General features: G+C 40.7%; 1 protein-coding gene across 4 annotated transcripts in view; it reads right to left on the bottom strand.

The window, feature by feature from the left end:
- Positions 1-25,586, bottom strand: part of KALRN (kalirin RhoGEF kinase) — a gene marked incomplete at both ends in the record, with an annotated part of 502,255 nt that overhangs the window by 150,985 nt on the left and 325,684 nt on the right. For all 4 annotated transcript variants that reach the window (XM_084264735.1, XM_084264736.1, XM_084264734.1 and 1 more), the window contains 8 exons: positions 1,063-1,185; positions 1,754-1,869; positions 4,018-4,132; positions 5,055-5,204; positions 8,551-8,769; positions 11,424-11,543; positions 16,498-16,664; positions 22,312-22,507. In XM_084264735.1, coding sequence (XP_084120861.1) covers positions 1,063-1,185; positions 1,754-1,869; positions 4,018-4,132; positions 5,055-5,204; positions 8,551-8,769; positions 11,424-11,543; positions 16,498-16,664; positions 22,312-22,507 — 1,206 coding nt within the window. The remainder of the gene's footprint in view (positions 1-1,062; positions 1,186-1,753; positions 1,870-4,017; positions 4,133-5,054; positions 5,205-8,550; positions 8,770-11,423; positions 11,544-16,497; positions 16,665-22,311; positions 22,508-25,586) is intronic.

The following is a 25,586-nucleotide window of genomic DNA, read 5'->3' on the forward strand; positions in this document are numbered from 1 at the left end:
AAACTTCAGAATGAATTTGGATTATTCTGATAAAAATTAAATTATAAACTAGAACATGATTTCAGGTGGACTGATTATGGGTGGTTAGAGGCCAGAGCACTGGTAAAGGAACGTTGTACGGGCCATGTCTGATTTAATTAACTTCCTTCCACTGCTAGTTATCTCCCATTTTCACAAACATGCAAGCTAAGGAAAAAGGAAGGGATGAACACCACCACAAAGCCTGTGAATCAAACCCACACAAGTATGGACAGCCTAATGAGGAATTTAAGGATTACAGAAGATCAATTTCAGGACACGGTGAAATGAAGCTACGTAATACCAAAGCCACGGTCCTGCAGCAGTTCAACTTCGCAATTGAGATCCTTATCAGTGACTGTTAATACCCCTGTGGATTCACTGTCTGTGAACTACCTATGGTTTGAATTAATTTGTCTGAAGCAGGTCCAATCACCATTCCTCTGTAAGCCCCACCAGATTTCTCAGAATTGCTCCATATAAATTAATAGATTCTTGGTAATGCAGCTTTGTATAAAAAATGTTCACCCCGGAATTTACAAACCCATTTATTTAAAGTATTTTGTTGGGATCAGCAGATTCTTTCTAATGAGATAAATGATCATCTGTGTTCAAACCATCTGGAATTAATGAAACAAATTGTAGTTCTAATGACAGAAGAAAGAGACAGGGAATCTAAGGTGACCTTGGGTATGTTCAGATCAATTAGTTACTCTATACCGTTTCTGTATGATTGTTTGAGAATGGAATTAGGGTCTCATTAGGCTGCTGGGAACTCTCTATGCAAATGGACTTTCTTCTGATCAGAGCAAAAATACTCCATAACCAGTACAGACCAAAGAGGAGGAAACCTCCTTTTTGTCCCTATGTCCTGCTAAAAATGGAAGATCACAGTTCTCAAAAGACATTTATCTTCTGGGCCAGGAATGTCAGGAGGAAAATACAAAATCAAGTGAATATTATTACAGAGATTTAAGGCTTTGAAACAGTATCATAAACACAGACTAAGGCAGATGCCATAACTAGATTAAAGTCATTGTTTACCTTGGCAGGTACTCTGAATTCCCCATATTCCTTCAGAAGTTCCTGAGTTTCTTCTGCTGATTCCCCTGTGGAGTTGTGAGTAGAGAGGTAATATTCGCCTGTCTCCTGGATCCAGTCTAAGGCCTGTGAATATGAAAAACAACCAAAGGAAACACAAAACAAACAGTCTTTGTATTTCAAGAACTAATCCTCTGACAGAAAAAAAAAATAATAATCCGCCAAATAAAGGATATCAAATCCATTGGGACTTAATACTTTGTATACTAAAACATTTTGTAGGAGCACATAAAAAGAATACAGTCATCAAAGCAAGTGGGAGAGGATACAAAAGGTGCTACATGTTTCCTAGGAGAAAAAGGAATGTAGGGAATTCTACCTGTATACAGATAAATCTGCACACAGGAAAAGTGATTTTCTCATTCAGCTCAAGAAAACAATTTTGCTCTCGTATTTATTTTGAAACAAATGAACAAATCCAGTAAATAATCTCACCTGGCAAAACCAATGAGTTTTATTTTGGGGTTTTGGATTTGTCTTGAATTGTTTTAAAAATCTCCATTTGTCATGTTTTCAAACGTTTTTAAGTATGACTTGAGATTGCCATGGGATCACCACACAGAGCCGTTACGTGGATACAAGCAATATTCACACGCTGCCAGGACAGAAAGTCAAAGTGGGGTTTTTACACTACCTGCTTGGCACTGCGCTCAAAGACAACGTATTGCTGGCACTGATCTAATCTCCGCTTCTTTAGGGTCCAGAAGTGGAGGACACGGTTCTCCCTCTGCAGCAGCTCACTCAGAATGGCTGTAGGGCAAAGGAAAACATCGGCATGATTAGTGATTCTGTGGGTGCATACAGGAATAAGCCCCAAAAAGATGAATTTACTCACTCCACCTGGACTGCACCCCTAAGAGCAGAGCCCCTGAGATTGTACTTCTTAAAAACAAGCATTAATTCAAAGGGACTGCCTTAAAAAATCCCAACAAAACAAAACCCCAAACCACACAATAAAAAAGTGTGCTTGCAGGGTTATCTGGTAAAGGAGAACATGCTAGAAGAGAGTTCAGGATTTATCCTGGTAAACACCCTGAGTACATGATTTCTAGTCCTTCTGTGGCTTATTTCAGCAGTCTAGTACTGGTTGACACAGAACTTGCCCTTTTACTGCTCTGTCTGTTGCTCTGGCTGCACAGCCCAGGCAGCAGCAACACTCGTATACTGCAACATCAAGTCTGGCTTCTCAATGACTTACAGGGATTTACGGTCACCTACAGCACCTGTTGATGACCTCTCTCATCCCAAACCCTTTTTACATGTACTGATATCCATTGCTTATTTATCACCACCAGTGGCAGCAAACAGATTAGGATGTACCCATCCCCATTTACAAGTGTGACAATGAGCATGGTAAAAATAATTGTAATGCTTAAATTAATTGCAAAGCCTAGCCCAGTCCTGGCTGAGGGAACTTAGTTTGAATGATGACATGAACTTGGAGCTTGTCATAGGTGCCCTGCCAAAGCAGGATCACCTGGACTAAACAGCACAGGAATTCATCCAGGTGGGGTTTGAATGTCTCCAGAGAAGGAGATGCCACAACCTCTCTGGGCAGCCCGTCCCAGTGCTCCATCACCCTTACAGTGAAAAAGTTCCTCCTTATATTCACATGGAATATAGGTCATGCCTCTGCATAAACAGTTTATACCAAATAAAGCTAATTTTGTTCTGTATTGTGCTTTGGAAGCACAATAAGTATCCTATTAAATTGTGCTTTTATTCTCAACTGAAGTGCCCACTTCAAAGGCTTTCTGTGAATAGAGTCACCAAGCATAAGAATGACATGTTCAGCTTAGAAAAAGACTTATATACAAGCTGATTTTTATGTAAGTAATTTCAAACAAGCTCAGTGAGGAATGCTCACAAGCTTGTATCAGGTGCGTATTTAAGGGCTTGACGAGTCAGGATTTAATTAATATTCTCATGATTTTCAATTGTAGGGAATGAAAGTCCACAACAACAACTACAACAAGAAGCATTTGACATAGTAGTAGGGGAAAGTTGAACAAAGTCATGTTAACACTGCAGAGCTGGTATTGAAAGAAAGGAAGGAAAAGAATCTCTTCAGTAGCAGCACTTTTATCTTCAGCAGATAACCAAAGTTCCCATCCTTCTCACATATATAATGACTGCACTGCTTTTAACCTGAATCTGTCTGCAGCTTGTTAGGGAGCCAATAATAACAAAAATTGGTTTATTTCTGCTCATTCTTATCAGTACCTTACAGCAGAGGAGTTGAAACATTTCAAACATCTCAGATGTACCACCTGATTGTAAATGGTGCTCTTTTGATCAAAGAAAAGTAACTAGGGGCAGATTTTGCTGGTGATTGCTTGATGTGGTAGGACATCAAACAGGATTCCAGGAACAAAAAGATAGCAGATCATCCGAGGGACACACAATTTGGTTTTGTTTTTTTTTTTTTTCCAGTGCTCAGCAGCAACAAGATGCACCTAGACATTGTATTTGATATCTGCTTATTTTCTTCTGCATTTATGCATTTTTTAGACATTAAGGCAAAGCAGCATCTGATCCTCTCAGCTGACAACCTACATGATGGGGGATGGTAAAGTGTCCCTGCCATGGACTCTCCCTGCCAAGAGAAGCCAGCCAGAGCCCATGTTTCTTTGAATCTCTTTGAAACCCCACCACCACTTGCAACAGCAGAGTCCTGTGTAAGAGCTCATGCCTAGCAGAGGAGGGATCACTTTCTGAGACCTCACTGCCACAGCTAAAGGTGTCAGGCACAGGTATCATCTTAGCGACAGCAGATGGCACAGCAGATGGCAAAACTTCAGGTGTCTTCTCAGCGTGTTCACAAACTGTAGGATGACCACACAGCAGAGGGGGAAGCAAACAAAACCATCAACGCTGCCATTGGACCAGGGCACCAACCTTTCACTTGCTGCTCGGGCCCCCTTGTATGGCTTGCTACTCCAGGCATGCTGACGTTGTTCCGGTGGATGTACTTGAGGAATACCTCAGCATTCCTTCGTGCCAGTGTACAGGCCTAAGAAAAACAGCCCCCAACGAAGAGAATCAGTACAGATGAGCAACGAAAGCAAAAGGGACCCAAGGGAATTCTCTGCTTATTTTACAGGGAGTTGTTCTCTTTCAAATGGCAACATGAAAGCTTCAGCTAAGAGTCAACAAACTCAGCTAATAAACTAACAGCCTCAGAAATATATTAAGACACGAGACATTTTTGAACATAGTGACTAATTTTATACATTAAGGCAAATTAATGACAATAATAAAACAACTAGTTATGAAATGCTAGTACATCACACATTTTCCCTCTAACCAAAGCTAACCCATCTCTCAAAGTCAAGTACTCATTGTTGCAAAAGATGTAACATCTAGAGATATAATTTCTACAGCCTCTCCTGCAAGTGTAGTTTCACCTTGTAACTCAGTTTTAGTGGAAGGTGGGAGGCTGGCTGTCAATTGAGCTGTCATTACGCAGTTCTTATAAAGCAGCACCTGGAAGGCAGAAGGAAATCTCTGTCCCCATCCTGGTGCTGTCCCACAGAGACACAACTGCTTCAGTTGTTAGTACAGTTATTTGAAGAACAGAATTTGAAATGCTGGATGGTTTGTATAAGCCAACACCAAAGTACCTGTCATTTATAATACTTTTCATATGCTGTTTTGAGAATTTGAACTTTTAACCACCACAACACCTAACACCCTCCAAGTGTAATGCAAATACCACCTAATTAGTCCTGATGACATCTCCTTCAGATATGCATTGAGGATAATGCTTATTACCCCTACTACAAAAACATGAAACTGGCCCAGGGCTTATATAGCCAGCCAGCAGCTGAACTGGAGTTAATGCTCCAGAGCCTCCTCTCAAACTCACCAACACTGCTCTAAATTGCCTACTTAATGGGGAATTTTGCTGATTTATTAGAGAACTAAAATGACACCTTGAGAAAAGCCTCCTTCTGTTCCAGATGCTTGCTAATCAGAGGGATGACGTGGTCTATCTCAGCTGCTGGTCCAAGTTTATCTCGACCTCCACACCAGTCTTCATCCCGCCGGTATTCTTGCTCCAAGCTCTCTAATACGCTGCACACCTGAAACATGCCCACAGCACAATAATTTATTTATCTACAATCATAATCAGGAGTAACATGTTCAGCAAAGTCTGTGACCAATAACATTTCAATTCTAAATGTTTTCAACTATGGGCCGAGATGTGGATGATAAGTGTGTATGAAACAGACCCTGGACAGAATGATCTAACAGTTCTTCTTACCCTCAGGGATCTTTACTGTTTGGGATGCAATTCATCTGGTTTAAGAGTGATAAATCCTTCTTTTGCAATAGATAATCTGGGGGAAGCTCAAAAGGTTGAATGAAGGCAGGGGTCAGTGTTGCCCCCAGTGGATCATACAGGAAACAATCCCTATACTGGAAGGCTGCTTTAGCTATGTTTAAATCCCATTGAAGTCAAGAGACCCAGCACATACTTAAAGAAAAACATATGCTTAAAAACTTCCCTGAAACAATGTCTGAAGCTGGAACTAATTCTCTTCAGCTGCACCTAAGTTGTGCCCTATACAGCTCTTGTGAAGACTGATGGAAACCAATGGATAGTAAATCAGTGTTGCAACCTAGATGGATGCAGGTGTTCCTCTGCACAGGGCTTACAAGTATCTTCTGTCTTGGTAGAACAATGGGAATGAGGTATATAAACCAACACAGTCTGGCAACTGTGCACACAGCAGCATTGAACAAGGTTGGGTCTTTCGTGTTGCAGAGAATGACTCTTAGTGGACTGTGCAGGGACCAAAAAAAACCCCAGAAGTTTTCAGGACCCATTTGGAACTTTCCCCTTCTCTCCCAGAGAACTCTCCTGCTGAGCACTCCACTGTGGAGGTTACTCAAGATCCAGTCAGTTATTGCTGGGGGTCCATCTAACCATGTTCACCCTTTTTCTTGCTCACTCCTGAAACTTTTATATGAACACAGTTATAATTCATAGGATCTTACATGCTCAAGAGCATAGTCTGGAAGAGACTCCAGCATCACCCACCAATCCTCCACAGTACTGCAGGCTGTTTTCATGTAACTCCATTCATGAACACATCAAACTCAATTTTAAAACTGCTAAATTGAGGTGAACTGATTAACTTACCCTGTTGCCATGCTGTTCAGGGACCTTATACATTTGACAATCTGAAATCACCTTGCTTAGGTGCAAATCAGCATTCACCCACAAACATTTATCAGGAAAATGCCCCATGTGCTATTCAGGCACAGAAAAGCATTTCCATTTTACTCCATAGGTCTTGAAAACTACAGGGACTTAAAAAATGAAAGTGGGCAGACTGGCTGGGGTCCACATCTTTTTGAGAAAGGGTGGTCCCTGCACATGCAAATATAGTCTCTCCATTAAGAGAAGGAGAGAAATTAATATAAAATGGGCTGTCAATGAAGTCAGAGAGAAACTGGGGTGTTTGCAAGCCAGGGCTCTACCAGTTGTATCAAGAACATAGTATGCTTGGGGAAGACAGGCATGAAAAAGTTTGGCTGGTTGTAACAGTCTCTCCACCCTTCTAGTTGAGTTTTCTATAGACTCAGAAAATTCAGGATCCAGTAAATTACTCAACCCACTGTCATCCAGTCAGGGAGCAGACTGTTAAGGACTGTAGATCAGTCATGCAGCCCAAGAGAAGACGACAGACTACATGCAGCAGTGAGTTTATGAGCATTCAAAGACTGAATGACATTTGCCCTAAACATTTGCTGAATAGATACAACTAAGGAATGAACTGGTGGGCACTGACTATGCTCCTCTATGACTTGGAAACAGGAAGAGAGACTAAACTGATAAATTACTGGCTATGCGTATTTTGGCCAGCACATTTGACTGTCTAAAGCACTAATGAATCCTTTAATAGTTTTCATTTCTCACACTCCTCCACCAGCAGTAATTCATTTCAATCTTGAATGCATCAGGGACTGTAAATCTGTTTGAAAGTCTTCACAGTGAAAGACATTCATTATAAGGAATGAATTCATCTTAAACAATCTTAAAAATGCATTAAACAAACCTACACTAGAAAGTGGCCCAAAGATAATTTACCACCTTGATGTTAAGGAAGAAATAATCTCTTTCCATAATGATGTATTTGGTTGTGCTAGAGAATTTCCCATGCCTGGTTCTCTAATTGAGGAACTAACCGTGTGATAACAATAGAAAATCTGAAGAAATCACTGCTGCCTTTGTATAAAGCCACAGGTCCCTGCAATGTCCATGCTAACGTGAACTGCCTGGCTGCAGCAAATTACATCAGGCAAGGCCAGTGTCCACACTCTGACACTAATTCCCACCGACTATGTTATAAATGGCACCTGTTTGTGCAAGGGACAAATAATCCCACCGCACCAGCAGCCAACTGGAATGTGTTTTGCATTGCATGGACACCTGGAATGAAGTAAAGATGTGTCAACATAAAAATGGCTACTGCTGTAATTATCTGTGTGCAGATGGATTTAAGAGAAATCCCTTTAATATCCTGGCATCTTTTTTGTCATGGTGGTGTTTAACTACTAGTGAAAACACTGCCTAGTACTGCTCACAAAGTAACAAGTAATAAATTGCAAGCATTCCTAAAGGAAAAGTGTATTTATATTCCTCAAAATTGAATCTCTGATATCAGGAGAATTTGAAAATAAAATGGCAGGATTTCAGAAATTCTTCCCACTGGAAAAATGGCCAAATAATTAAAAAAAAAAACACAACCAAAACTTCATGTTTCATTGAAAATTTTAAGATCAATGTTATTGCAAACTGCTGCCTTGTTTGGTTGGTTGGGTTTTAATATTTATTATTATTACAATACTTGTCATAGAAACAATTTTGGCTGTTCAAATTTTGCTTTCCAAGCATGGCTTAGAATTGCTGTGCCAATGGACCAAATGTCCTTTCAGTCAATTCTGCCAATGCCGTGAGAACCCTCACTGGCAGCAGAATCTCTGCACTCAGGGTCATAGAAGAAAACCCACACTTATGAGTTCTGCTCCATCATGGGACTGTTTACCATCTGGGAGCCACCTGAAGGCTCAACACAGTCACCTATTCAGGTGCCAAAGGGGTTTACATGCTCTAACGTGTGGATGGAGACATGCAAACATATGTAAAAAGAGAAACAGCAGCTTTTAAGGACAAGCAAGACTGACAGAAACAAAAGTCTTCCTCCTTTTGAGATTACCCAAGGAAAAGGGAGAAGAATGAGCACAGCTCCTCAATGGTATGAGCAGAGCAGGTATTTCAATCGGTTCAACACTCTGGAAGAGTGGAGAGACTGTACCACTGATCTTGGTGAAGGGCAGGACCTTTGCACCTTACACTGGGAACCAAAGCCCAGGCTGTAGCAGTGTGCTATGACACAGATAGGACATGGTTCAGCTCACCTGCTCAGAGGTTTTATAGAAGGCCACTGAGGCATTGACAAGTTTGAGTCTGTCTTCCATCTTCAGCATCAGCTGTTGCCAGTGCAGGGCCACCTTTTCGGCACACTCTCTGATAGCATCAGCGTCATAATGGCCAGCCTGTAGCAACACTTCGGCTTTCTGCTGGACCTGCAGGGCACTCTGGTGTGTCTTCTGTAAGGAAGTGGCATGAAAAAGGGACTGTGTATGAGGGGAGGAGAGAGAGGTTGTGTAGATGTGCCAGATGTATGGTAGAAAGGTGAAGCGAGGTGTGAGCATGAAGATGTGAGAGAGTGAGAGATTTTCAGAGTTATCTTCAGGTAACAGTTCCTTTCTGCAAAGCATTTTAGTTCAAATTATTCCCACACATTTGCAACATGTTATTAAAGCTTGGGACAAGCAAACACTGGTCTAGGAGGGTACCTCCACCAATCAGCTACTGCTCCCCTTGGGCAACCACCTGGGGCACAGTTCCCAGTGGGTGTATTTTTACAGGCAGCTGTTGTGCTCCCACCCAGCCCGTACTCAGTGCTCACTGCATCCTGCACAATTTGCAGGTACAAGCACCAAAGAGTTGGCAAACTATGGGCCTAATCGCCCTAATTTGACTGTTACCAGGCAGACTGTTGACATCAGCAGCTTTATTCATGTGTGTAATTGTCTTGTCTGGGATACATATAACATCAACTACCAGAAGACATGAAGATGCTTTACTAAATGCCATGAACTATATCACAAATATCAGCCCCTACAAGATACATTTCTGAAAGGCAGCTCACACACATTCGAGCTACATGTGCTACCTTTAAGGGGGAGTCAAGGCATTTTTTCCACCATTCCCAAATTTACTCAGTAGCTACGCTGTAGGCAGGACTGAATTATCTGTCCCATTCCTAGCCCACAACAGCTCCTCTCAGAGTAACCAAGTGGTGGTTACACCTTCCTCTGTGGGTTGCTGAGAGGAAAACAGTCCCTGGCACTTCTCAACCTCCTGAGTAACTCTGTTCAGGCACAGTTTAGTCCAATATTTGAGTTTAATCTTCTGAACAGAAGCCTTAAAGTCTCCCAAAGACTCCTCTGTTCTGCATCCCATTTGTAACTGCTGCTGACAAATTCTCATGTGATATTTTTATGATCTAATCCTTGAACCTGGAAAGAAGCTTGAAATCATCTGGTAATAGACTGATGAATAATGCAATGTAGAGAGAGCTATTAGCAAAAAAAAAAGGATTAATACTTGGCAGAAACATTTAGGAAGATGTTCAAGAACAACTGGTTAAATTTAATATCCAGCTGCTTTACTGATGTTAGAGTCGTAATACTTGTTTTAAATAGACTTTAAAGGATTTCAACTGAAAATCAATTCCACATCTAGAATGCCTTTAGAGAACAGTCTGCCCTGTGTGCTTCACTGATCTCTTCCCCATATTGAGCTTAAACACTTTAAATATTTAATCTAGTGTTTTCTCCCTTTGAAAACTTATTTTCCCCTTACTGCGGCGTAACCCTCTTCTCCCTCAGTGATTTGCATTTACCACCAAATACAAGCAGTGCCCCAATGGCAGCATGCTGTGATACACAGCCAGTCGGTGTCTTGTTCCCCACTGCTGTCTGGTGGTGGCTGCCAAGATGTGGTCAGCACAGCTCAGTACCAGCCAGCTCATACAGAATTGATAGAAAACTTCTTCCTTTTCCCTTAGGAGCTGCAACAGCTGCTCCTTCCTTAGTGTGAGTGGAGCTGTATCAAGATAGGTCATTAGCTGAGATTTAAACCCTGTAATTACTAGCAATGCTATAATGTTGCTTATTTAAAGTTTGCCAGAAGACATAAGGACACTTCACCCCAATCAGGCACGTCTTCAAATAGCCAGTATGGAAATATTACTTTCATAGTTTGGTTTCATTTTGTTTATTTTCAAACATAAATAAAGCACAGAAAGGGATTTTCCAACTTTATGTTCTTTGTTCTGTGAAAAGATAACAACTATCCTAATCTGGGAAGCACATACACCTTGGGAAGCAGAAACAGGAGGAAAGCAACAGGCCTCCTTTCTCACAGCTGGAGAGAGCACAGCCTCACAGGGCAGGTCTTGTCCATAATGACAAAGATACATAAACTACTGAGCTGAACTATGAGTCTTGTTGTGCCCTACTCAGGGGAGTCTGTAGCCCTTCACTACTTTCTCATCTGAAGGAAAGCAGCTCAGAGGAGGAGCTATTCCTCTTGCCATGTCATGGCCCCCTGAGTAAGGCAAATGACTTGGCTCACAAGTAAGTTTTCAAGGGATGGGTCAAAGGTGTGCTAGTCCAGGGCAAGTGGGGGCAAAAGCTCTGTTTGGTGGGCAGTTCTTAAAACACACCCCTCTTGCCTCTTCTTCAGAGTAAAGTTATTTGAAAACGTGGGTTTGAATGTCTCTTCTGCTGTCAACAGAAGGAGAGTTGACTGAAACCAAGATTTCATGTGAGAGAATTATCCAATAACAAAGATAGTTATAAATGAATGTCGTGAAATGTTCTGCAAATCACAGACATGGGAAGAAAATGACTTTACAAACTTCTCCCCCTTTCAGACTGCTTTGTGAATTTTAATTTTTTTTTTTTTATCAAAGAAATTATCAGGAGATGAGCAAGTGTCATTTTCATGAATGGAAAGGTTGATATCTGACAGCAGAAGAACTAGCTGCAGATGAGAATAATTTATTTCACTATTAACCTCTGACTGCTTTATAAATTTAATTAAGTTGGTTTTCTAAAGTTTTTATTCCTGCAAGCAAGCAATGATTGATGCTGAAGACATAACCTTTTGTATGATGTTCACCTGGGAAGGACAAACAAAGTTAACTTATTCTTGTTACCTCTATGGCCAGCTGAAACTGTTCATGCTCCCGCTGGAGCTGCTCAGCTTCAGAGAGGGAGCTTGCATTGACAAGGCTTGCATTCAGCATTGATTCACCATTCCTGATCCAGCCAAGCACCTGCAAAGAAAGGATATGCTTATGGAAATGTTGCTTTAGTGCAAAGGTTTCAAATGCTTCAGCCTGGCTAACAAAAAGGTACTTTGCCCAGTGCAGGCTCAGACTGATTCAGTGAGCAGAAAGGAATCCAAGGATAAGGACTTGATATAAATTTTTAGAGGGCAAAGATCTTATTGAAGAAGTTATTTCTTGAAGAACTAAACTCCCAGCACATTTACAGGGATATCTGAATAGCCAAGAGGTTTCATTTCTAAGGTTTGATCACAAAAATGAATGTTCCCATTTGCAAACCCACCAAGTAAAATGAGAGATTTGAAATTAAATAAAGATCTCTTTTCAAATATCCAACTGGAATAATGGACCTTGTAACTCCTTTCTGCCCCACTTGACTGTGTTACCTTTGTACAAAAGTAAGAGCTTAGGGGTGAGGAGGGAGAAGCCACAGTTGTTTTCATCTGACATGGTGTTAAGATGCAGTTGGAGTTTCCACCTGCATGCACAGCTAGGAAGAAATGCCAGGTAGAAATGCCAGGTCTTGCGTTTTATACTTAGGGCAGAGACTTTCCTTCAGGGATATTCAGATTATTTGCAGACATGCAACCCGTGCTGTAATGACTACAGAATCAAATCCTAAATATACATAATTAATCTATCAAGCTTGTATCTATTCATTAAAGCAATGACATTTTCTGCTATTTTAAGACACGTGCTTGGAAAGTTAGCACCCAGAACACACGTGCAAGCTCTGTGCTTTGTTGTCTCAAACCCCATTTTCTACCTGTGTGGGTGGCAGCATATTCCAGTAAAGCCAGAAAGCTGCTGAATTCCACTCATAGATGCACAGGAAATCCTGACTGCCCAATCACTGCCCTAAATTTAGCTCATGATTTACAAACCTCCAAAATTGACTTTTCTGTGATATTCTACATAGTAATTTCCCTTTAGTGCAATCATTTTCACCAAGTGATCCATTAAATTGTCCAAAAGAAATAGGGATTTTCTGTTTTGGTTTTTATCCCTACATCATGTATCACCCTAGTTATAGCCATTCAGTTCCCTGTAGGGTAGGAAAATGAATTTTCCCTAGGAGAAAGAAAAGGGAGCCATCTACACATGTAGCTGACCCTAATTTGTAGAAAATTACATTCTGCTCAGTACAACAGCGTGGAAGATTTCATTTGTCAGCTTTCTCTCTTTCATCAGCAGGTGTTATTGTTCCTGTGGGAAATGCAACAAAGATTTAAAGGAAAAGAAATCAGGTTATCACATGGCAATCTTTTTGGCTGGCATTTTCTATAATCCATCAGACACGAAAGCTACTGACTATGTGGTACCAAGGCACTGAAGTTAACCAAAGGATCACTGTATCTAGGAAAGACTCAAAGGGAGGACACCATAGAGCAAGGCATGCTTTCACATTTTATATACCATGCTATATCCAGGCTTGGGCTGTTTAGAGTGTAGAAAATACTAAGTGTGTATGCTAAAAATGCTCCAGCTTTTTAATTATTTTGGTGGGGTTTTTTTTAACAATAAGATCAGGGTGTGATGTGGCCCTCCTGGGAACAACTTTCCTTTGAGCTGAAATTTTCAAGACCTGCCACAGAGTCTTTGATGTGGATTTAATCAAAGATCTGTCTCTAAATAGTAAAAAAAAAAAATATCACTGGAAGCCTCAGTCTTACCAACTTAGTGAAAGGCTAATAGACCACAAGGTTGAGTAAGAAGGAAAAGGGAGCATAGAACAAAAAGTAGTCAGGTTTCCTCTAGTGTTAATGATATATGTGCATCCCTCTGTACAACTGTCCTGTTGACTCAAAAATATTCAGGATACAGCAGTTCAGGTCAGGCTCTGGTGGATACACCTTGTCAGCAAGGCTTACAGAACTCTTCTTGGCCAAGGCTGCTGCCAGCCGAGTTGTGTTCCCCTCTCTTTCCCCCAGAGTGCAGGTTCAGAAGAACTTAAATAATGATCCCCTTCTACTTCCAAAAATATAATGTTTAAATGTCATGGCCTCTTCTTGGATTGTTTTTTCCTTAGTAACATTTTTCTTTTAGGTTTTTTTTCCCTCTTCTTTTGTGTGTGTGTCATCTGCATAGAGTAAGAGACAATTTCAGTTGCATGTCCAAAGCTTCTTAAGTCTAAGTGCAAAACCCAGTCACCTGCAGAGCCTTTCACTGTGTCTCTGGTTTGGAAGTAGACTGTGAAATGTTTGGAAGACAGCACACAGTCTCTTTTGTATGGCTGCTTCCCATCATTCTTTGGACATATTCATCTGGAAGCAAATCTAATGCCAAACAGCAAAAGTGGATGGATAACAGGCACATGAAAAAGAATAAATACACTTCAAAACAAGCTGGAAAATAAGTGTAGTGGAACAATGTGAGGATAGCTGGCAGTACATTAGGTCAAGTTCAACACTTATCAAAAAAAGGAATAAAACATGAAAATATAAAATAAGGGGAGAGGGAAGCCAAACAGCTGCAAGCCCAGCATTAGTGAGTTCGGTCTTTAAACTGATCTTCACAAGTCTATTCTGTTACAACTTTTACATAAGCAATTCAAGCTCCATAGTGTCTGTCAGAAATGAGTGGGATCCAAATGAGGATCAATCAGTCTTGCGCAGGATCTTTATAGTAAAGAGTTTGTGAATCACTGATCTATACTATTTCCAATCTAAAGCAGTCCACAGGACATCTCATTTGGAATTGTTCTGCTTTAATGACCCCAAACTTCGATTCATTGTCTTGGCATTCAAACCCTGGGTGCATATGATATAAACCAGAAATCCCTGGTAAATGAGATTTAAATAGAGAGAGACAGTTAAAAGACTTTGTATTTCCATGAGCCATTATATCAAAATGCAAACACATGTACACGTAGCAGCCTTGAACAATTTCACCATGTCAGCAGAGCTTAACCACAACTACAGTAGGTGTTTTGCAGAAACCACATCTCAACTGATTCACAAGAGTGAGAGCAATTTGGTAATGAGATCATCCATCGTCTCAGATGCACTCAAATGAAAGTGAAGGAAATATGGATCAGACTGGAGATGAATTACAAGCCAAAAATCAATGTATTTCCCAATTTCACTAAATGGTCAGGAATACGAGTCATCTACAGGAAACCAAATAGCTAGGGCACAGATCTATTTTAACTTGCCCCCTTTTAAGGGAAACTAGCTGTGGTAATTTATAGGTTAATAAGCAAAGGAGTTCTTAGAATTCAGCTGAACAAATAAAATGATTCTTCACTACTGGTTTGCTGAAAGGTCACATAGTAATGAAGGCTCTGATGGTCCCAAGCTCTGCTAAGGAAACCCTAATTCAAGGCAGCTGCTCTCTCACAACAAGTATTAGATCAGTCCTAAAACCATTTCCTTTGGTTAGATTTTTGGTTTGTAAAATAGTAGAGCTCCAGCAGATACTTGACAATGAAGCAAGTAACATCAGGTACCTGCACAGAGAGCTGCACTGCCACTGTATGGATCCAGGAGCAGCCACAGGGCTGACTGACTGGCACTTCATCTGCATCAAGTGGGCAAGTGAAACTTGACCATCTAGTGATAACCTTCATTTTTAGCATCTCTACTTCACATATTATTCTACACTATTATCCTATCATAAGTTAAAATGTCTCTACTTGGTCATAAATCTTCTGTACAAGACTTTAAGGCGTTGTTTATGAATATCAGAGTCTTCCCCCCACCTCCATCCAGAAGAAAACCAAAGGACTCTATAGAGTTCTGGAGTTTCATGAGGAGTTGGCTTTCAATTATCACAAATGCAAAATGACTAAAATTTCAGAATAAAGGTTTAGGAGAGTTTGTGCTACTTCCATTTAGAGTTGCAAAACATTCACATTAGAGTGGACCTTGAATACAAATGTGCGCACTGGTGTTGGTGTTGCCAGCTTCTACCTTGAGAGAGGTCTGAGAGTGAAGGATTCCTTTGCTAACAATGACAAAACAATTCAGATAAAGTGCCATTCAAATATTCACTTTTGAAGAAAGAATAAATGCTCATGGGTACTGGACACTTACTATATACATTTATTTTTTTTTCTAGTAACCAAGGATGAAAATATTTTTCATGAACACCTTGTATTATTTGGGGGAAAAAAGAAATCACAAAAAATCCCCATTTGTACTGGAATATTCAAGTTTCCATTTTGTCAGGTGTCCAGAAAAAAAGTTCCTGGTTTTCCTAATGAGACCAAGACCATTCCATTGAAATCCAGACATACACTGAAGTGTGAACCCTCCATGGATTAGAAAGCAGGAAGCATATTTACTGTTATCCTGTGTAGCACAGAAAAACAAAGAAATGTGACACATCCAAATTAAATATCAGGGGAAACCCTAGGGAGGCAGAACACAACTGCCTACGCTTGAATAAAATCTGGAAGAAAGGCAATGCAGTGCTACTAAGGTGGCTAAACAACCCCAGGATCTAGAGACCACAGACAGAATTTTTTCTCTCACCCAGATGATGTTAAAGATCCCTGCCGGTTAACAGATGTAGAGCAATAAGTGAGGAGGTGAAACTATTGTAATGTTATATTTAGACCTCACAGCTCACTTATCCTTTGCTTTGGGCCAATTCCACACAATAGGTTTTAGTCCGGATCCCAAATCAAATCATTATATTCCCAAAACACATGGAGTTTGAGGCAGCTTCTCCAGTTGGGACACTATGGGGTCAGTTCTTTGTGGACTTCCCTTAACTATTCATGGAGCCAAATATATGCACATTAGAGGGAACAGAGCCCTTCGTTATTTGTAAAGGGTCATGCTGCAATCTGTCAGAAGATCAAGCACTGCTAAGGAAGGGGGGATTAAAATCGCCTACCTAAAAGGTATGTGACTTGGCAGAAGCTGTTTTAGCAGTTTGCATGTATGCAATGGCTGAAAACACATTTAGGCTCCTACATGTGGTTAGAAACTCTCACCTGCTTGACTTCAGCCTGTAGGTGCCGGAGCTGTAGGCACTGCTCTAATCTCTTGTGAGTTTGGTCAGCGTTAAGTTCCAGCTCATGCTGTTTCTCATGAAGGAATTCCAGCAGTTCTTGAACCTGGGTTGCAAGATCAATGTCTTTTTCACAGATCAGCTCGATGCCTGCAACATGCAGAGAGAGATCATTGTACTTTGAAATTCCAGTTGTTGCACAAATATAAGCTGAATTTTTTTTTGTCCCCCCAACACAACAACTCCCTGAGTAATTCTTCCTCTCCTATATAATATCTTACTTTCCCAGTTTCCTATTCTGCATCACTACATTTTTCTACAGAGTAGTGTTTCTCTGGTGATTGTTGCTCATCTCACCCATCAGCATTGGGCTGGTAGGACATGATTTAACCCCAGCTTTGCTCAAAACCTTGCATGAATATCAAATTTAAAAAAAAACCCAAAAGACAGAAAACTCCTCCTTTTCTTACAGTAAATGATGACCTTATGCTTTAGAAACAGATGTTGAAAAGAACTTAGAAGAGAAAAAAGATGAGGAAGAAAGTGAAATAAAGTAAATTCTAGTTGCCAGACCTACAGTAGCACTACAAGTTCATGGAACTCCACAGTACAAAAGTTTTCCCATCTGGACACTTTCAAGGATCGGTAACAACAACTGAATTTAAAGCAACCTAGAGTTCATTCTGAATTATTCCACAGACTTTCACCCCAATCCTTACATGCCAGAGGGAAAATGTGGCTTAGTACCACGTTCTTCATCCTCTGCATCCTGCATGAAACTGATAAACCCCTGAATGACCTGGTCTGGACCCTGACTTTACCAGGAGGTTGAATCAGACATTTCCCAAGTCCTTTCCTATCTCCTGAATTTTCCTATGACCCCATGAGTCTTGTATGTAGTGGTTAAAGGAAATAAAACGCAGAGCTTCACATCTTCCTTCTTTATTACACTGGTGTGATAGATTGCGGGGTACATTACCAGTGTAATTGTGAAAGTTTGGCCTGGAGGAAATATGACATCATCCCATGTTACTGTAATCCCTGTGATTATAAACTAATAAAGACCTGACTCTTCCCTTATTGAGGTCTACTGGAATTTTGCCATTGGCCTCAATACAAGGAAGATCAGGAACCTAATATAAAAATAATCAGATTGCAGTAATGCTTCACTTTTCTCCAAAGCCATTTGCTTTCATGGAACAATAGGACATTAAAAAAAAGAAATGTGTTAATTAGAAGGTGCTGGACAGAAGGCTTGGGCACTATTTTTAAAGCCCATGTACAAAGATGCTTTTCCTTCCTCCTTTACTATCCTCAGAGACTTTGTGACTTATTCTCTCTCACAGTGGTATCTACAGAGGACAGTACACAAAATAAATATGACCTTATGATTGACCCTATCCTCTTTCTCCTGGTTTCTGGTTTTATCAGGAAAGGCACACGGGAATGCAAGGGATTGGCTTTTTCCCTTTCCCAGCCAAAACAAAGCAGTTTCTTCATTACCAAATAAAGCGGAATGGCCCCTGGCTTCCCATTTAGAACTGGAAATTTAATATATGTTTCTATTCTTGGGAGTGAAGTTCCTTTCAATTGCCAGACACTAGGCATTGTTGCTACAATTAGCCTGCATATGGTTCTGTATCCTCAGGACACGACAGCTTTTTGTATGCTTGACTTCACCACACCTATTTGATATTTAATGCGCAGTTTTCCTTCATGTACACTCAGCTGGTATGGTTTTCATTGTGCTAACTCATCATCAGCAACCAGTGAACTGCCTGGGATGCCATCCAAGGGCAGCCTGTGCTCCCTATGATGAATGATCTGCCCTTTCTTGCTTGTCATATGTCATGCAGATTTATTCTACAGTGCCAGCACATGCGGTGAGAGCACTTACTCTTCTCAAAGATTGGTTTGCAAAATAGAAAGCCTTGTTTTCAGAATAATTTCATACATATTGCCTTTACATTGTGTTTTGATAGATAGAAAACCACAGCTGGTTTTTTTGATAAACTGAACTAGGTTGCCGTTTTCTTCTAATGTCTCAACCAGTGCAGTTGAGATCAAGTGAAGGGGAAGGAACTGAAAATGTTAAAAAACCCATATTACAGCAAAGAGTACTGAGCCACGCTAACTAGCACCCTGCAAAATATACCTTAGTTACATCTGAGCTATTTGCAACATGAAATACTATTCAGTGTAAGGAAGGGGTATTGCTTTCTGGCCTGCACAAAGCTGTTTTGAAACTGCTTTGAACCTGTTCTTAAGCTGGACTATTCAAAACCCGTGGCAGGGAAGTTTAGTATCCTCTTCCTTGCAACATAAACTATAGTCAGAACTAGCTATAAATGACACCACACACAAAATTAAATAGATTTCGATTTGCATTTTCCTTTTAAGCAATGCAGTGCTGGGAAAAGTTGTGAATGATGACAGCCTGACAACCAGGAAACAAAAGGGCTTTGAATTTCCACATTATGGGTGGGGGCTGTATAAATTTCCCCACCACCAGCTTTGTGGTGTATTTCAGGCTTGATGTAGACAAGTTGCTCCTAAAGCATAAAAACGATAGCTCTGTAAACCACAAGTGACTCCTAACTGTGCTGCTCATTATGACAATGACACTGATAATGCAAATGGACTTTAATAACGAAATTAATTTGTGCAATCAATTAATCAGCAATTAGAGTGTAACTACTTTTAGTACCTAGAAGCAGAATGACTAAGGTGCATGTGCTAATGAATTACAAGAACGTGTCATCATGGCAGCTCAGGTAGAGATGTTAAATTGCTGCTGAATGACAATCCTAAACTTTCCAGAGGAAATGGAGTTCTTAGAAATGTCTGAGCTGCCGCTTTTGGAAACACCAGGTCCTTGCAATATCTCAAGTTAGACACCCAAAAATCAACATCTGTTTTTGAGAATATTTGCCCACATATTTAGCTTGGCTATCAGTAGAAGTGCTACAGTTGAACTGGATAACTAGAATATAGGTTAATAGAAATAAAAAGTGCTGGCTCATTAAAAAATCCCAGCCTTCTTGAGAATACCATTATTCTCTAAATGCAAATGTATTTCCTAAAGGACACAGATTTTAGTGAGATGTGAAGACAATTTGAAAGTACCGCAAAATTTCAGAAAACACAACTTGACTTCCAGATCTTACATAGTCCCTAATATAAATAATAATAAAAAACCCCAAACCAAAACCATTTATTTGAAGGATAATTAATCTGATGGTGAAGACAGACTAATCCAAACCAGGCTCACCCACATGCGCTGGAGTGGAAGGAAACCCAGAAACATAACTCTGAGCTGTATGGAGCTTTAGAAATACTGGACTTGCGTAAGTGCCTCATGTGCCTGGATGCCCAGAATATCTGCAGAGTCTAATATGGTGCATCACAGGACCACTGAATTTATTGTGCCAACATGACCATGTTCACAGGGCTTTCCAGACACTCCACAGCCTGGTAAGAATCACTGCTCCAAACTGCATCTGACATGCAAAAAACATGGGTAAACATCTAAAACCTTTTTTCTACCTGCACAAGTTTTCCAAGTGAAAGAGGCATCATGTGTGGAAAAAACCTGGCTGTAATTCTATCTGACAGACTTACTAGCTTAAAGACCTCCAAGCCAAACGCCAGAGTAATCAAAATTGAATCAGTTGCCTGTGTGACATGATAAAAAGAATAAAACTCAAAGAGAATTATAGAGAAAGGAAGAAACTTGGTCAATTAAGAGTGGCTGGTTAGGTAGAATGTCACATTTTTTCCAGCTTTATCTTCTATGGCTACAGCTGAGTTTTGATTGCAGCAGCAGTGACACTGTACAATGGGAAGCAGCAATAGCAGCTGATTTCCCTGAACCCCTGCAAGTTCCCAGGTCTGGCAGTTAGAACAATCATCCCACAACTTATGCACTGAATGACTATGATATAGGATTCAGGAAGAGAGAGTAAAATTAAATGAATTTTTTATGGAGTATAACTGTCCTTTATTGAAATAAGAAACAGTAGGCTCCCAAGAGCAATCTCTCTCCCTTACTTTGCCATTCCCCCAGCATTTAACATTCTGTGCATGGCAGACATGACCATTACCTTTGATTGACTACAGTTACTCTACATCCCTGTGAGGCTTCTGATTCTCTGCCTTTGGGAGCAATGGATTTTTATTGGGTAGGCTTCACAGAAAGGGATCTTAGATAATCTTATAAAAACATTTTAAAATTCACTTCATTTAGTTGCTAATCTTTTGTCTGCAATCCAAAAGAAGCTGTTTCTAACCTCTTGACAAAGACAGATTTTTTTTTCCCTAAAATCAGTCACTGAGACTCCTGACTCTGCTCTCTTCTGGATTGTATTCTTTACTTCACACAGATTCCTACTCTCATTAAAATTCTTCCAAGATGGGGGCAAGGGGAAGTGTCTTAACTGATGTATTAGGTCAACTTTTCTATCCCAGAAAGCAAGGGAACTGAAGCATGGGTCCAGGCATAGTGTGGGCAGATCTCATGGAAGCTCAGGCACATGTTTTACACAATGCACCGGATTGTCTAGTACACAACATACTCTTGTAGCAATCCTTAAACCTCTGCTGAGTGCAGCTTGCCAAATCAGGGCGAATGCTGCCAGATTTTTTTCAAAGGTGGGTGCCTAGAGGCACAATGTTTGCCAAAGAATAAACCCATAAAAGTCCTTTTTATATTGAAAGTGCAAATTGGGAGGGAAAGACCGGCAATTGCTCTTGCTTTGCGCTCTTTCCAGACATTAAAGAAGGTTAAAACACTTCACAAGTAACATTTATTTCTGGGCTTTACTCAGTGTTTAATATGAATCAAGATGCACCTTTTCCAAATGCAAGGATTCAAGAATCCTGATTCATGGGATGTCTTAGAAATAGGATGCTACCACGGAGAAGCAGAGTAAAAGTATTAGACAGTCTATCAACGTGAATCAAGTCTGCCATTTAAAAGCACATGTCAAAGGCTTTTTCTTTACATCCAAGTTGCTACCTTTAACTTTCAAGTGCACACTAAAAAGGAAAATTCCAGTATGGTTTATCATATATCCCTTTTTATACAAAATAATTCCAATAGAGCTGGCTGGAAACAAGAGTTCCATTTCATGACTGGTTTCAAGGCTCTTGTATTTGGATTTCTGCCCAGAGGGGTCTTGGATAACTAGCTTCTTTTTCCCATCACTCCTCCCTCTCTCCCTCAGGCATGTCTGCACCCTGAAATGTGGCACAGGGAAGAGGTACTCAAGTCTGCAGAGAAGGAAGCCAGCACATCTGGTCAGTTAACAGGCTTAGGAGTCTAGAATGACTAGATTTACCCAGACCTGAGGCCTGACTGGACAGCTAAAGTGCCTTTAACTCAGTTCAGTGCTTGTTTCTGAGCTGGTGCGAAGATGAGGAACTACCAGTGTAACTTGTCTTGCCCTCCCCTCTCCATCCGCTTTGGAATTGACCACAAACTCTATCCTGCAGTTGTGAAACTTTCTGAACAAAACTTGAAAGTCAGCTTTTTTTCCTCAATGAGTTCCAGTCTCAAAGAAACAGCAATTTTTGACACTTATTCCTGAATCAAAGTATTGCCAAAACTTACAGAACAGTTCATGGAGTGGAGTGATGGGAATTGCCCACACTTATTTATGACAACAGCTGATGTGTTTGGTATGTACTGGGGTATTTTTGCTTGTTATGCATTTTGGGGGCTTTAGAACTTTTTTTTCTCTGTTTTGGTTTGGGTTTCTTTTCTCATGCAAAGTACAGGTCAAAATGTTCTGCTCACCTGAAGCCTGGACTTCCATGATGTATTGGTGTAAATCTTGCCCTTGCTGGATGACTTCAAAGGTCATGTTGTTCATGGCCAGCTTCCGCTCGGTGTGGCGTTGCAAACGCTGCTCAGCCAGAGTGAGGTCTTCGGTATTAAAATCGTTCATTTGTCTCAGCAGATCTTCATTCCAGGCATCTAACTCTGCTGTAACCTTCATGGGTAGAAGACAAGACACTTTATTCACTTCAGATCAATGAGAATTCTTACTTTGAAAGCTGTGTTTGGATCACAAAAAAGTACTTCATGCTTTGACTCTGGTCCAGAAACACCCAGACCACAGCCTCTACGTACCTACCCACTTAATGGTCATGCTTAACTGACTCCCAGAATGGTCAGGGTTGGAAGGGCCCTCTGGAGATCATCTAGTCCAATCCCCCTGCTAAAGCAGGATCACCTAGAACAGGTTGCACAGGATCACATCCAGGAGAGTTCTTAGTATCTCCAGAGGAGGAGACTCCACAGCCTCTCTGGGAAGCCTGTTCCAGTTTTGTCTCATACTGAGGTGGAACTTCCTGCATTCTAATTTGTGCCCATCGCCCCTTGTCCTGTCACTGGGCACTGCTGAAGAGAGTCTGACCCTATCCTCCTGACATCCATCCTTTAGATATTTGTAAGTGTTGATTAGATCTCAGTCTTCTCTGCAGGCTAAACAGACCCAGCTCTCTCAGCCTCTCCTCATACAAGAGACATTCAAATCCTTTCATCATTTTTACAGCCCTTTACTGGACTCTCTCCAGCAGTTCCCTATCTTGAACTGCAGAGCCCAGAACTGGACACAGTACTCACTGAGTGTTACATTTTACAGAAGAAAATATTATTTGTCTTCATAGAATAGCAATTATAAGATGCTTCCATTAAGCTCCAAAGCAGGAATAATGAATACATGTTTAGAATTATTATTATTGATATAATGCACTGTGAACAGTAGTGCCCATCATTCACTGAAAATATTATGAATTTGTCAGGTAACCCCCACATCACTGATCGCAGCGGTACAAGGAGTCTTATGCTGTGCTTTCAGGGACCTGCAGTCTCCCCTAAGGGACCTTCTGTTGCCTCCAGTGGACTTGGGAATAGGTCCCGTGCAACTCTTTCTCTCCTGTGGAAGTGAAAGCTTTTGCACTGAAGAACGAATAGAAAGAATTCACTTTTACAGAAAAATCGTACTCAAGGGCTACTGAATCACCAGTAGAATCACAAATGGTACCTGGCTCTAAGCAAAGACCTGAAGACCTGTATTACCTGCCAGTAACTCATGAGAACATGCCAAATCTTCTGTTGCTTCCCTTGCTTCCTGATTAAAACAGGCAGTCTGATGACTTTTAGCAGTCTGTTTACCTATCTTCTGTATTTTACATTTCAGCCCACAAGTAGCCGACCAGTATCAAAGATTTTGCCTCCACCCAAACAGCACCACCTCACCTCAACCTAGATTCTGCTACTACGGACAAAAGAGAAAGAACGTGCTAGTGACAATGACTGAGGGAGGGTGTACAAGGGAAGTGGTAATCAAATCATACATATAAGCTAGTACCATGCAGAATGCAATTTTTAAAAGTATTTAAAGAATATTAAATAAATTATTTAATTCAGAGTTGTAGGTCAATTCCTCATAGCCAGTTTCAGGAGAGCTAAAACTAGGTACCTAACCTCCTACTTGTGCACAATATGACATAGTAAAAAGTTCTCTGTTTCTCACTAAAAGTGCTCTTCAGGGCCTGCCAGCAGCGAGGTGCTTAACTTCCCAAGCAGCCAAAATTAAGAGTTTTCCATTCAGTTTTGTTTTCAGAAAGCACATGTTACCTCCAACGCAGGCAGAGGAAGGCAGCCCAAACAGATCGGCTCGCAGCCCTTCTCACATTAGCACGGACAGGAGCACAGGGGTTTGTATTAAAAGGGAAAACAGGAGCAGGTTTTAGGCTCCTTTTTGAGAGAAGCAGAAAAGCAGATTTACTGAACCAAGAACCTGGGACCTCAGCTGCAGAGTGTGGACATCCTGAGGGGCTTCTATTTTTTCTGCAGCTTGTTCCATTGCCCATTCCACTCAATTACCTTTAAATAATAGCTATCTCTGCATTCTCTTTGGCACCATTCCTGATTCCAGCAGCCTCTGATTCATTCACACGTCGTAGTTGGAGTCCCTGGACTGTGAAGACTTATTGGCAGATTTAACAGTTATGGAGAAATGGTCAAAGTAGATGCTGGAGAAGGGTTTTACTAGATACATTTAGAGACAGATCCCCAAGCTAACAGTAATCAGAACTGAAGTGGTCTTGACCTTGTTTTAAACTACAAACAAGGGAATGAAGTTAGAGTAAGCACAGGTTCCTACTGTCATAATAACACTCAAAGTTCAATGTAAAGGTCTTTCTGCTCACAGAAGTTAATGGGAAGACACGTGATCTAAGTGGAGCAGAGGAATTTTATTCTTTATGACCTATTAAAAATATTGTGTTTGAATTCATTGCAACAATTGTCAGGCTGCTAAAACATAAACACTGGAAATTACACAAGGGTTGACAAAGTACTTCCCAGTTCCCTGTGAACATTCCCGTGCATGTGCACTCAGGAAGATGTCTAAAAGCATTTACAAGTGACAGTAATAGAAAAGTTTTAAACAATAAAGAATGTGTTACACTAGTTTGCTCTTGCAGACATGATAAGGAGACTCTGATCAGAAGAAAATCTCTCCATCCCATTTAAGTCTGTGGACATTATCTCCAGGAAATGAAAACACAAATTTTTTGGATGGTTGAACCATCAGGGGAGTGGAAGATGGAAATGTGAAGGAACCAACCAGCGTGTTCCTACAAGTATGCTGAGATCCAGCACTTCTACACTCTGCTGTCCTGCTGTTTCTCTTCATAACTTTACCACTTGGCTGTGGAAGGGACACTGAACATTACTTCTATTGTTAAAAAAGAAAGTTAAATAAATAAGCATTACTTTTGTTATTAAATATAGAATAATTTTCACACAAGCACAGCAAAATGGCTCTTCCAAACTGTACTGATTTTTGCCCCTTAAACCTGAGTGTCCAAGGCAGGTCTCTAGCAGAGAGGAATCTACAAACACTCAAGAGAAGGATTACATCATCAGGCAACTGGTGCTCCTCCCAGCTTTCCACCAGTCTCCCCACACAGGAGGAGCTGCACCTAAATATATACCTGTCCTATTAGCCATGGCAAGGCACTTAAGGGGTTTTGCTCCGTTACCCACATTCCCCAGTT

The sequence above is a fragment of the Gallinula chloropus genome (genome assembly GCF_964237585.1).
Source record: "Gallinula chloropus genome assembly, chromosome: 5".
In the NCBI taxonomy this organism is placed as follows: Eukaryota; Metazoa; Chordata; class Aves; order Gruiformes; family Rallidae; genus Gallinula; species Gallinula chloropus.